Raw genomic sequence first — 13,471 nt, forward strand, 5'->3', positions numbered from 1 at the left:
TGACAGCACCTGAAGGCAACAGGTCCTCTGCTAAGCTAGTGAGTAGTGAGACGCGTTCATCCAAAAGAGGGGACTGTGTTTAAAGGTGGCAATCGAGGGTTTGCTTCTGGCGGCTGCACAAAATGCTCAACTCGCAGAGATCCCTGTCTGAGCTGCCCAAGATGTCCGCTGCTAGTCAAGTGGAGAGGGCTGTGCTGGTAGGTTGTTCTGCCGCTGTGCAGCGCTGCGGGCAGGCGGGGGGACGGTGCTGTTGGACTGCATAGCTAGCTGGTGTGTGACAGCTGTAGGATAACATAACATGTTGACATATGTGCGTAATATTTGAAAATACTGTAGCTGTAACCTAGCTTAGCCGCGTATGTAGCTGCTGTTAGCCGCGAGCGACAGTAGCATCGTCGCGCTGCGATGCAGGTGCTGTAGCAGGGGCTCGCGCAGCTCGCTCTGTGATGGTGGTGACGGTGGTGACGGTGGGCCTGCCTCTGTGGTCGCACTTCACCCAGATAAACTCAGACAAGACGAGTGGCTGGTGACCGTGAAAGTGGTCGTAGAGCATGATACGTAGCTGACCACCAGCCGAGCTCACTGTCTCCTTACTAACAAAGTCCGTTTTCTGTGTTTACTGTCACTGTTCGCCTTCAGGGCTCTACATACAGCCCACATGCTTCTGATACGAAACAGCAACATTAGTGTAAATTTAACAAGACGAGATTCAAACATGGTGTCATGAACAACAACAAAGCTAAACTCTTTTTTTTTAATGAATGAAGTGGAAACGAGTGACTGTCCGGAAGAACTGAAAACCCTGATAAGACATCAAAGACCTCATGATGTGTCTGTGAAAATGGTGAAAGAAAGTAGACATGAGCTCCACTAAACAAAAAAAAGGATGAATTCCAAGTGTCTTATGATGTCAAAGTATGTTTCACTTTGAACCATTCGAGGCCCAAAGTGTTCTTTAGTTAGGACATGATAAAATGTAATCATGTTGATAAATGAAATGATGGTATGTCTTACCATGAAGCTGAAGAAAATGCTTCTATACATAGTTACAACTCAGCTCGTTATGATGAAATATAAGTAATGATATACAATAACAGAGCAACAGTCAGATGACTTCCAGCCATGAATTATTAGCAATAATGAAATAAATGAATGACAGGCTCTATTTTATGATATCTTATTTATTCTACACACCTCCTTGGACAGAAAGCAGGACTGAGACAGTATCTCTGATGCAGGTTGCTGAGTCCATCCATGTCTAAACTTATTCATTTGTTACTAATAACAGGAAGCCCTGTTGAAAAGGGCAGTGGTTTTAAATAATTAGGAACTTACAACGATAATGTTGACAAAAAATCAGTTGTCCTCATTTGTTAAATTATCAAATAGTGGTCGACCGATATGGGTTTTTCAATGATATTTAGACAGCATGGCGGCCATTATCGCTTTTAGACTGATTGGGTTATATTTAGTCTACTCCATAATCATCTCCCTAAAAGAGTTTGAACAAAACAACATTTAAACCGTTATTTATTGCAGGGATGTTGTATTATACTGTCGATGTTTAGCTAGGTGCACCTGAGTGGATATACCTGGAGAATAAAGTGAGGTACAAAGTACAAATGCAACGTGACAGAAAGTGCAAGCTATGAAAATATGAAAAAAATGTCCAGAAAGCCATATCTGTAGTTTGTAACTTTGAACTGTAACTGTTTACAAGCTTCACAGCTACTATAAAGTACCAAAGGAAAAATGCATGAACTGTATTATAGGTTGCATCACAAAACACATAGGAGATGTAATAAAAAGCAGGGATAGAAAAATGGAAGTTAACAGCCAGGGGTTGAGTTTGACCTGTATGGTAACAGCACACAATAATAATGTCTGTTAGTGTCAGTGTCCAGCAGTGAGGGTGGAGTTGTACAGATGGAGGAAGGATCTGCTGTGGTGTTCAGTGGAACACCTTGGTGGTGTCAGTCTGGAGCTGAAGCTGCTGACAGCTATGAAGGGGTGAGAGGAGGTGTCCACGATGCTCCCCTCTCTCTGACACCTCCACCACACAAGCTAGTTTTACCCCAGGACACGCTCATCAGGAAGCTATCCTCCATGAGAGAACATCTGCAGCGTGATACTGCGGATGTTGAACAACTCTGAGGAAGTATGAGCTGCTTTGAGTCTTCACATACTGGGACTCCCAGGCCCTTTCAGTCCTCAACCGCCTATAGGTCTCCTTTGATGCAGACAGAGTCACCTTCCTCCTGAGGGAGGGGCTTTTGAGATTCACCTGTGAGACAGCATCGAGAAAGGAAGAGCAGAAGTTATCTGCTGACAAAGTGGTTTTGATGGTGTTTATTATCCCGCTCCATTTACCTGTGTTTGTTTTGAATGATCTGTTAGGAGTTCAATCTTTATTGTGTCTCTTTGGTAGGAGGAGGAATTCAACTGGCTCCTTAAAGAAGAAGTGCATGCTGTCCTAAAGCAGCTACAGGATGTCCTCAAGGTAAAAGATTAGCTGTCATGTGTATAGCTGTGTTAAGGGCTGAGTGATGTGGTTGAAATCAATATCACAATATTAGAAGCCCATCCCACAAACTTTACACATGAAGATGGTTTGTACTACTCAGCCTGTGTTGGATGACGTCATCTGTGGGTCTAAGTGGTGGCTGGAAGTTTAAAAGATGTGCTTGTTTAGCAGGCAGGGAGGGTCTAATGAAAAGATCAAGTTGCATTGTGGGGAATGTAGGATCCCATGCTGGAGACTACGAGTCAGGATATTTCAGCCTCTGCTGCATCGATCATGACCCCCAACTTAATGAATAATGAATGACCACAGTGATGCTCCGTGCAATGAACTGCACCCCACCGTGATGCTGTTTGATGAGACAAAGCTCCTCACACATGTAAAATACTTTCTGTTAGTTTGTGTTTATATTTTGGTCAACAGAAATGTGTAAAATGATAAGTGAATATGATCCTATCATCGCCATGCCACTAAAAGTCAATAAATGCCATCGCATTATCAGCCACTCCTGGCTTTAATGGATTTTCAGGAGATGTCTGATTTATAGTCCAGAAGTAGAATTATAGACCAGAAACATTCAGTCTGTAGAATTGATGCTCCTCACCTAAAATCATGCATCTACAGTGTCAACTTAAAGGCCATAGCTTATGATTTAGATTTGATACTAATGGTAAGTTTTCTCCACCATCAACAGGAAGCATCGAGACGTTTCTCCATGCCGACACCAGGTCTGGAGAGTCAGCTCAAACAGGAAAACTTCATCCTCGGCAGCTCAACGTAATCCCTCTATGACCTCTGCCCACTTTATTTTAAAGTGTAACTCTGGTGTACAGTTGCTGTAGCCACAATGAATGCATTGTAATGGGTGGCTCATCTTTAGTGACAGTAGGCCCTGTCTGTGGCATAACAGTTTCCTCCTGCGGAGGAAGTGGCTTTCAGATGCTCACTGATAGCTGCTGAGACACAGAATGAATGTGTTGTAATGTTTAAGATCTGGTGGCCTTCTTCACACACTGCAAAGCCTTCCCTTTGCATAATCTGTCTTTCTTAGTGTTCCTCTGGTGACGCTGAAATTAAATTGTGAAGTGTTGTTTTGCAGCATGGATCAAGTGAAGGGGGTGCTGACTCTGCAGGGAGAGGCTCTGACTCAGGCTGTGAGTTTGTCTGTGTGCTCCCCTTATGTGACATGGAAATGTTGATCCAAGCTAATGTGCTCCTTGTTAATGTTTTGCTTGTCTTAACAGGACATAAACCTGAAGGTGGCAAAGAGCAGCCAAGCGCTGCACTTTCAGTTCAGAGAGGACAAGCAGTGGAAACTACAGCAGGTACTGCGTGTCCGTGTGCAACACCATCAGAGCACTGGAAACAAAACTGAGGAAAAACTGCCATTTTTGGCTGTAGCTGTGAGGAGAGTCTGGTTTTTACTCTTTTTAAAGTTTTCCCACTTTTTGTCCACTACAAGGGACACTTTGACTGAGGCTGTATAAATTCAAATAAACGTCAAAGTACATTTTCCCACCAATGGTGATCCTGACCATGACTGTGTTAATATGCACATGTTTAGTCCTACATGTGTTGTTTTTACTCAAATCTATTGGTGAACGTCTTTAACCAGTTTGGTCTGTATATTTGCTTTGTATTTTACAGCTAATTATTGGCCTGTTAGCGAGCAGAGTTTGTTGAAACCCGGAGGGTACATACGCTGGTTCAGTTCGCCATCAGGTCAAAGACACATAACACTGAACTGTTCAGAGGTTGACTGACTTCATCTCAAATGTAGTACGCATAGTTGTAAATAAGTTGTTATGCAGTTTAATCATTTCGTTTGACATTGAGTCATTGAGTTTTCTTCCTTATCCCACAAATCCAAACACTGGCTGTGTGGAAGTTCATTTACAGGAAGCTCAATAACCTGTGCAGGTGAACACAATGAAAGGATGTGAAATGTTACAGATTGAGCTTAATAACTTACTCTTAGTTTTTACTTATCATAAAATGTGTTTGTAAATCATCCCATCAGCCACATTTTTATGTCACTGCAGACATAGAGTGACCCTGTGTTCTCCACAGGAGAATCTGCACACTATGTTGGCCTGTTGTTAGCTGCTGGGGTTGTAGACAGGAGTGTATTCTGTGTTGCTTGCTGAGGTGAGGTAGCTGTTCAGTGATGGCGTGTTGTTAGCTGACGGCCAGTGATGGCAGAGAGAGAGAGGCCGGGGGATGGACAGAAAAGTACGCATGGTATAGTATGTACATATGTGATATACGGTATTTATGTATCTGATGTATTTACATATTAATAGCAGATAGTATGTGAACATAATACAGCGATATTGATCTAATAATAATGGTAGTATTGGTAATAGTAATAGAAGTTGCACTTTTAATAAAGTGTTATATTTTTGTATGCAAATTGTATTAATGCTGGAATCCTGCCTTTGTCATAATTCCACCTCTCTCTTGTCTCTGTTCATCCATCAGATCCAGGATGCCAGGAATCATGTGAACCAGGCTCTGCAGCTGCTGAGCAGCCATGATGAGAGCTACCACTTCAAGACTGGAGCGGAGGTTAATAAGGTGTGTCCTCTGCGTCCTCACGGTAAAAACATGGATGATGTCCCAGTCCCTGACTGTTCCAGTGACACTGTTTCTGTTACCGCCGTAGCTCATGGATGCAGTGATGCTCCAGCTGACACGAGCACGCAACCGCCTCACCACCCCGGCCTCCATGACACTACCTGAGCTGGCCACCAGTGGTCTGATGGTACAGGACACAAGATGGTGCACACTACACAAACACTGTTTGAACATACTGAGGACAAATGTGTGACTAACAATGGATGTTTGAGGTAGAAATCCTTCTGTTCAGTCTGATCACGAAGGGGATCATCAAGATGTGGGGCAATATTCATGTTTTCTGCAAAATTCTTACAAAAATAAACAGATTTGATAAGAATCTGTGGTTATTGAAGAATGCTGACCAAGAAGGTTAACATGGTCAAAAGTATGAGGAAACCAATGTCCTTATACACTTGTGTGCTTTTGGTTTTTCCTGGTTTGTTCTGGACCTGTTGGCTCCAATGAAGAGATATTTCTAATGCTCCAGCATACAGTGAAACTTTAGACAGCTGGTCTACAACCTCTTCTGGCTTAAAATGAAGCTTTGCCTACTTGTGACCCCTGAATATGTAAAAAATACATTCAAGTTGTTGAATCTGGATTATTTTTAGGGGCCTGGAGAATTCACAAGCAAAAAGAAAAGAAGCAGAATTCTGTGTAGCAGCATGTTTTTTTTTTCTTTGGTTTTGTTTTTCTTTGCCAAACATCTTGCAACTGCTCAGATTGACCTTGCAACCCGTAGCCAGCAGTGCGTGTTTGTCGCTCTCCTGCCACCGTGCACAAAGACTCCATAAAGAAATATCCCCAGTTTGGTGTTGAAGAAGTTCATTGAAGAACTTCCACACAGTCCAACACCTTCTGGGATGAAGTGGAACCCTGACCATGTCGCCCACCAGTGTCTGAATGGTCCCACCAGTTCAAATGATGGACAGACTGAACCCAGAGGGGTGGAGGCTGGTATAGCAGCAGGTTAATGCTCATGGTGTTGCAGTCACATGTTCAGCCATGTGGATGCAATGTTGGGGTGTCCACAGCGTATTGAGCATGGAGTCTGAGTGCAGGCAGTGACATTTCCCATTGAAAAAACAGAACTTGTCAGTGCTCTCCGCTGGACTGACTACATCACACACAGAAAAACATGTAGCATGAAGCCTTGAGTTTCCTCCTCTTCCTCTGTTTACTCTCTGTCTCCTTCCATCACCAGAAAATGTTCTCTCCTCCCATGCCCGGGGATGTGATGGTGAACTTCTACATCAACTTAAGCAAACTGTGTCTGACTGTGTACCAGCTTCATGTGCTGCCTCCCAACACCACTAAGGTTGGAACTCGTGACTCTCTGCAACACTATATCGAGCTACGTACAGCATTACGTGACTGACGTTTTCATGTCGTGTCTCTCATTTCAGAATTTCAAGCCAGCTGGAAGCTCAGTGTTGCACAACCCCGGAGCAATGTTGTAAGTCCTGCTTCATTTCTTTCCTTCCCGTTCTTTCTGTGGCATGTGGTATACACAGACAGATTAAAGGAAATAATACACACGATGAAGACATTCAGAAATAAACATTTATTTATAATAAATGAAGAGAAACATATCTGATAACACTTAAATTGAGAAATAATGTGTGTGCTCAGTTCATTCCAGAGCAGTTTGGAAATCTGTCTGGAAACTCTGGGATTCAGGAAGTTTGTCTTAAAGGTCCTTTAAATCTCTCACTTTCCTCTACAGCGAGCTCAACAATAACCGGTTTGAAGTGAGCCACGTTCACAAGGTGGAGTGTGTGGTGCCTTGGCTCAATGATACACTGGTATTCTTCACCATCTCCCTGCAGCTCTGTCAGCAGCTCAAGGACAAGGTGGGTGTCTGTCCTCCAAGATGACTGAGAAAATATTACAGACACATTAATTATATTCTCACTTGATGAATCAGAAAGTGATATGATCATATATGTTTATGTTATGGCTGCCAATTTTGATTATTTCAGCCTCGTTTCTGAGGAATCATGTTTTTCCGTCATGCTGGCTTGGCAGACTGCTCTAAATACTGCAGTACCCATGAGCCTTTGCTGCCGTTGCCATGGAGAAGAAGCCAGAGTCTCAAACCCCAGCAGCTTCTCTATTTTAGTGTTTTTATTATCCCAACAATTCCAACAGAGCAGGATGTCTTCTCTATAGCCTAGTCCTTCATATCATATCAATAATCTCGTCTTATCAACTTTATAGTTTTGAGGACCTGGACCAGGACCTTCAGTATTTCTGAAAAATAAGGTGTTTGAAAGTTAGAATCTGCATCTTAATTCCGTGCGAATGTGTCAGACACATATGTAATCATTATTCAGGTAAATATAAGTAAAGGACTGGCTTTGCTATCAGCAGATATTCAATATTTGGATCTGGATCTGGTCCAAAAAACATTTTAATAAGCACATCAGTATTCACATAGAGACTAATGTTACAGGAGTGAAGCACCAAACTCCAGCATTAGCAAACCGGCCAAGTTAATGCAAGATGCACCACTTCACAAAACACTTAGCCGACTCTGATGGGAGTCCACAGTGTGTTTCACTTCAACAGACCTGTGACCGTACAGCTGTGAGTTGTGTGGATGATGATGGGTTCATTTGCAGCAGAGACGGTGTTCTCAGCTGCTGATGCCCATGTCCACAGGTGATCTGTTAATGTCGGAGCTTACGTGTAAATGCTACTGATAAGTGCCTACTTGAGGCTACTGTTGGCCTGATATACAGTGTGTGGTTAGTTAGTGGATGATTAACTCTGCATGCGTAATAAGCTCCTCTGTCCTCCTGTCCCTGCAGATCTCTGTCTTCTCCAGTTTCTGGAACTACAGACCTTTCTAATCCACCTCCTGTCCATCCTCCAGAGACCGGTCAGACCCAAACTAACCACACAAGTGTAAGGGACATCCTGGGAAGGTTTTTATTTTTTCTATGTTTATCATCCAGTCATTCTGTTTCAAGTGTTGCATGATTAGCTGGAGCCAAACAAACCCTAACAGATATCATGTTCGCCATTCCCAGTTGTGTTAGCCCAGCTGACAGATATTTCTCTCATGTATGTGTATTGGATCTCCCAGCACTGACTTGAACTTCTCAATGAATGAATGTGATTGTTGCTGATTTACTATTAGAATTATTTTTTGTTACATTCAAGGAACTTAGTGCTGACAGAGTATTCATCTGGTTCTTCATCCCAAAGTCTTCTGAACGGTCTTGTTGTGTGAAACACTAATTTGTGCACTCAGGGTTAGAAGACTAAGCAGCACTAAGAGGACACAGTGGGAGACTTTTTTCTGGAATACGTTTGGTCCCTTCACAGCAGTTTTAAAGTTTCTTCGACTTTCTGCACTCCCTCACGATATAGTCCTCGTTTCTTCAGGCACCTCATTTTACATGTCGAAGTCAATGTTGTCAAGCCGTGTTAGCACTGCTGAGGCAGCGTGTAATGCCCTCTGCAGGAGCTTTGTCGTGTCTGAGCGAGTGTCCTGAGGTGTTGTCTAACCTGCAGCTGGTTTGCTGTGGTCTCCAGCAGTGGATAAGTTGGCCCACAGATTTCTGAGAGAACATCTGTGTTAGAAACTGAAAGAAGTGGCCATGTTTTATGAAGCAGGGCCTAAAAGGCACTGATGAGTCGCATTACAGGACTGGTGAGATCCAGTGTTTTTGGAATTACCTATGTTAGGAACTAAAAGTCAGGATATCACAACCTTTGCAGCCCAGATTGTGACTGGTCTTATGTACTCATTTATTTATCTCTCTGTTGTGCGGCCCAAAGACACTGGAGCGACCTTTGAATCTCTGCATGTCCAGTACATCCAGCAGTACTAATGAAGCCGTCCAGAGCACTATCTGCCCAGGGTATCCTAGATGACACTTCTATTAGAAGAAAGCCCACTTACTCTGGATTTGGAGGATTTGTCTCAGTTTCTCTAATTCCAGAATTATTCTTACGAGACAGGTTTTAGGTCAAGTTTAAAGCTGTGGGTGTTACAACAGTGTACTGGGGATGCAGCAGTATTGCAAAGGGAAGGCAGAAGTTTTGCAAAACGTCTTAGCTGTGAGGGGATGCAGTTGTATTAGGAAAACATTTCCCACTATGATCTTTTAGGGGATTCACACATGTTGGTGACAGAAAGTGTGTTTCCTCATTCACTGACAGTATAGTATCATCTGTTTGTGGCTCAGTTCCAGTGTCTGTCCTTCCAGACCCTGACTCATTCCTTGGGGTTGTTCAAGGTAATCACCCACAGTACAACACAGGGGTAAAAACTGAAGTGCGAAACAAAAGGAAAAAAAAACAACAGTGGAGTGCCCACAGAGGTCAGCTTATCCAGGTAGCATGACATCACATGGTGCAGTCCACTCACTCACACAAGGTTTGGAACCCTCACCCCCTGCTGTACTTGTGCACTTAGAGGAATACTGCATAGACTTAGAGCACTGTCAGACTCACAGTGGACAGTAAACTGCAGCAGAACCAGAGATATTGTGTTTCGTCTCTCTAAAGATTTCTTCTTCCTTGTCAAAACCTGTCACCTACATTACCCACAATGCCACTCAACACACAACAGTTGGGTCAGACATTGTGTTTCATGCACTTCTGTATTATTAAGTGCCACGTCTGAAATATCTGACATCTGTGCTTTCAGAAAAATCAGTTTCCAAGTTGGAATTACGACCAGTTGGAAACTGGTAATTCTGAGATCTCTGGTATGACAGGAACATGGCATTAGGGTGGGCACTGGATCTGGGCCTGTTTGTTTGTTTTTGTTATTGATCATTATCCCATTTGGTGGAAATGACACAACTCACATTCCCTGTTAACTACATGGATATGTCTAAATGATAAGCTACTCGTCACGTCTGTTGTTGTAACCTTTGATTTCAAGTGTTTGTCCGCTCTATGTTCATATTTATTTGAGATGTTTTGCACATATGTTGTTGATTCCCTGTGAACCAAACACTAATCCAATCATGAACAAATGACTTCATTCCAGTAAGTGTTAATCTATTTAAAAAGCTGTCTGTCATATATAATGTGGAAATAATTTATCTGATATCTGTGCAATAAAAATATTCAACAGTCAACAGTGAGATGTCCGTGTTGAACTGTCCACCTCTACGCTTGCTGCCTGCGACACTGAAGCTACACAGATGTGTGTCAGCACAGTTTGTCTCCACCGTTCAGACAATGATCAAATGATTTCTGGTGCTTTTCACCACTTGTCTTTTCACACAGTTCTGATGTTAAAAACATTCTCACTCCTTATGAAGAAAAACCTGCTTTTCTCACGTAGTACAGAACTCTGCAGTCAGGATACAGTCACGTGTAAGAGACACACGGGTGGAGCGACCTGAGTCTGACAGACTGACTGTGGCTTAGAACAGTGGAACAAGCACGACGATCTTTTACTTGAGTAAAAGTACTAATAATGAAATGTGAACTTCATCCATTGCTCTGTTACCGCGGTGACATTGACTACTTGTGCTGACTCGTCAGGATAGTTTCCTTATGCAAATGAAAATGACTGACTCCTCCTCGCTGCTGGAGATTTCCCTCGCCTTCAGAAAATAGAAATGACAACCAAAGAAAGTAAGTCATTGTGAAAATGATGAAATACTTCAGAACGAGTTGAGTTTGAATCACTTCTTCAGTTACTTCACATTATCGGTTGATTTGTATATTTCACACAAGTTATCCACGTGATTATTTGAGGATGTCTTTTTTGTTTATTCAATGTTAAACCTCATGTTTACATCAGTGCTACTGAACTTTAAACATGTGACCTGTGTGTAGCTGTTATAATCTGAAAGAAACAGTGGCCCACAGAGAGCAGGCCAGCAGCAGTCTATACCTGTGTGATCCAGTCAGAACTGAGCCTGTAAACCTCCCTGCTGTCCTCAGAACAGCACAAACACACCTATTTCCTGTGTTATAATTTATGCCTTTGGATGATTCTGTGTCATCTGTCATCCAGAAATGAACGTGGCATGATGAGCAGGAGTGCACGACACATCGATCGAGCAAAGATTACATTTTTATTACTTTTCTGTATTTATTGCTTAGTAAAACCATGAAACTTCATCATTTCGACAAATAAAATCAGCAACAGTGACATTAAAATCTACAGAGGCATTAAAACACAGACAGCTGAGGCTCTCCAGCTCTTCTGTTGTATCCTAGCAATAACAAACCCCACATAGCAGTGACAACAAGATCATGTGTGCTGGATTTCCATATCTGGGTAGCAAAGAGCTTGCGAGCAACAATTCATTCAGTGTGCAGGTAGACTAAATCTGGTCGATTTTACAGACAGTAAAATCAAAGCTTCTGCTTTGGCACAGGAGTCTGCTACGAGGCTCTGCTTCCCGCTTCATCAGCCGTCACAATACTTGATGAGCGCAGTTCAGCTGTCAGAGCTCCATACCCATGTTGTCGATGCCGACCTTCCGTCTGCGAGGCTGTTGACGAAACAAAAAGGAATCATTGACTTCCATCCATCATTGCATCATTTTAATCTTTTTAATTATTTCAGTGAATGTTTTTCTGTTTCATTTTTGGTATTTTATGCATTTATTATACTGTATACAGTATTAATACAGTATTAATAGATTATGGGCTATTCAGAACCTCACCTCACTCTAACAGCTGTGTGTTCTCCTTCAGTTCTCATGGGTGTGTGTGTGTGTGTGTGTGTGTGTATATGTTTTTACCTTGTCGTCATCACAGCAGCAGCAGCAGCAGCAGCGGATGAGGACTAGGATGACCAGCAGCAGAACCATGCCTGACAGGGAGGGAGCATACAGAGGACAAGTCATCAGTGTTCAGTGTGGGACTTTAATCGTGTCAGGGTGGAAAAGCTCCAACATCCACAACCAGAACATCACATGGAGCTAAAAGTGGATGTTTGGGATGGATGGATGGAGTGCTCTCAGTAAAAAAAGGTTTTATGGATATGGACCCTGATGTTTCTGTGTTATAGAGATCATCAGGGCGGTTTTGCTATAATCCATTTCCTGCACCTTCACTCACCGATGAAGATGAAGAAGACTGCAAAAGAGGCGATGTCCCATTCGGACTGGAAGAACTGCTTGGACTGCAGTCTGGAAACCACATCGTTGAACTGGTCTTTAACCTCCTGCTCCAGGTTCCTCTGCTCCATCGCTCTGTCAGCCTTCACGAACACGAACACAGTGTTGGAGCGCACAGCTCACTGTCAGCCTGAACGGAAACACGGCACACGAGCATCTTATTCACGACGAGCCAAAGAAAAAAAGAGCCAATGTTGAATTCAATTCATTTTTAATGATTTCCATCAAACATTATTTTTATTATATTACAGCAGTATATCAGAGAACAATTTTCTTTGACACAGAACAATGATCATTATAGATACTGACGAAACCAAGACATCAAAGTTCCCAGGTTGACTGGAATTAACCGGACCGGCATAATATAAATACTCAATTGTGACTTTAAAACACACTTGTGAGTGTGTCTGAAAACTAAAATCTTTGGTTTGTGTGATTAAAGGACAAGTCGGGTGTGCACTGTGCACTGAAACCGGTTTTGCTCGCTGTAATCATTCCTCCTGTTCATGCTGGTCACTATGATACCACTTCACGAAGACAAAGAGGGAATCTTTGTACTAAAACAATTGAAGATGTTCTTGTTCTTGTTTGTCCACTGCAGAAGTATGTTTGCTGTCCTCAGTCCATGTGTGGGCACAATAAGTCATAGAGACGACAGAGCTGAAGTCCAGGCCTGTTTATGAGCTCTCAAACGTGGAACACACATACTTGGACATCAGTCCATGATCAACATTACTCAAATGTTTGTTGAAGCCCCATTTTCTCCTCAGTTACTCAGAGCATGTATTTTACTGACAGCATACTTTGCATTTGCTCAGTGTGCTTGGCTGCTGATATATTGAAGCCTGCAACACGCAGCATAAGACAGCAGCACATGAATCCACCTTTAAACACACCGCAGATGTTCTGCATGTGGCTGTTAGCCACAGAAATCAGTGCCCTTCGGTTTGTGTCGGCTGGTAACCAGGCGGTATCGTTACACATCATCATCATCATCATCATTATCATCATCAGCAGCAGCAGCAGCACATTACAGGAGGATCATAAAGCGGTCTACTCGAGGTTTTTGACGGTATTCGACAGTAACATGTTCATGTACAATAAATCCAAACTTATTCCTGATAAACTATTAAGTGTTTCGGGTTGGCGCTAGGAGTCAAAGCAGGCTGCTTACCTGTAAACGGAGTCGCTTGTTTTAGTCTTTTCCTTCCGGGTACGAAGGTCT

At 42.7% G+C, this 13,471-nt stretch overlaps 2 protein-coding genes across 2 annotated transcripts; one reads left to right on the top strand and one right to left on the bottom strand.

The window, feature by feature from the left end:
* The first annotated feature begins 51 nt into the window (after nucleotides 1–51).
* Nucleotides 52–10,236, top strand: rogdi (rogdi atypical leucine zipper). The gene is made up of 11 exons (XM_041957012.1): nucleotides 52–197; nucleotides 2,429–2,500; nucleotides 3,216–3,298; nucleotides 3,621–3,675; nucleotides 3,766–3,846; nucleotides 5,003–5,098; nucleotides 5,187–5,285; nucleotides 6,345–6,458; nucleotides 6,547–6,596; nucleotides 6,867–6,993; nucleotides 7,954–10,236. Exons 1-11 carry the CDS (start codon nucleotides 123–125, stop codon nucleotides 7,993–7,995), a joined length of 894 nt encoding a protein of 297 aa, XP_041812946.1. The 5' UTR covers nucleotides 52–122; the 3' UTR covers nucleotides 7,996–10,236.
* Nucleotides 10,237–11,159: 923 nt separating this feature from the next.
* On the bottom strand, nucleotides 11,160–13,465 carry smim22 (small integral membrane protein 22). Its single transcript, XM_041957821.1, has 4 exons — nucleotides 13,421–13,465; nucleotides 12,188–12,376; nucleotides 11,869–11,939; nucleotides 11,160–11,616 (listed from the first exon to the last, which is right to left on the bottom strand). The coding sequence occupies exons 2-4, from the start codon at nucleotides 12,315–12,317 to the stop codon at nucleotides 11,569–11,571; spliced, it is 249 nt and encodes an 82-aa protein (XP_041813755.1). The 5' UTR covers nucleotides 12,318–12,376; nucleotides 13,421–13,465; the 3' UTR covers nucleotides 11,160–11,568.
* Nucleotides 13,466–13,471: the final 6 nt, after the last annotated feature.

The sequence above is a fragment of the Chelmon rostratus genome, chromosome 17 (genome assembly GCF_017976325.1).
Source record: "Chelmon rostratus isolate fCheRos1 chromosome 17, fCheRos1.pri, whole genome shotgun sequence".
In the NCBI taxonomy this organism is placed as follows: domain Eukaryota; kingdom Metazoa; phylum Chordata; class Actinopteri; order Chaetodontiformes; family Chaetodontidae; genus Chelmon; species Chelmon rostratus.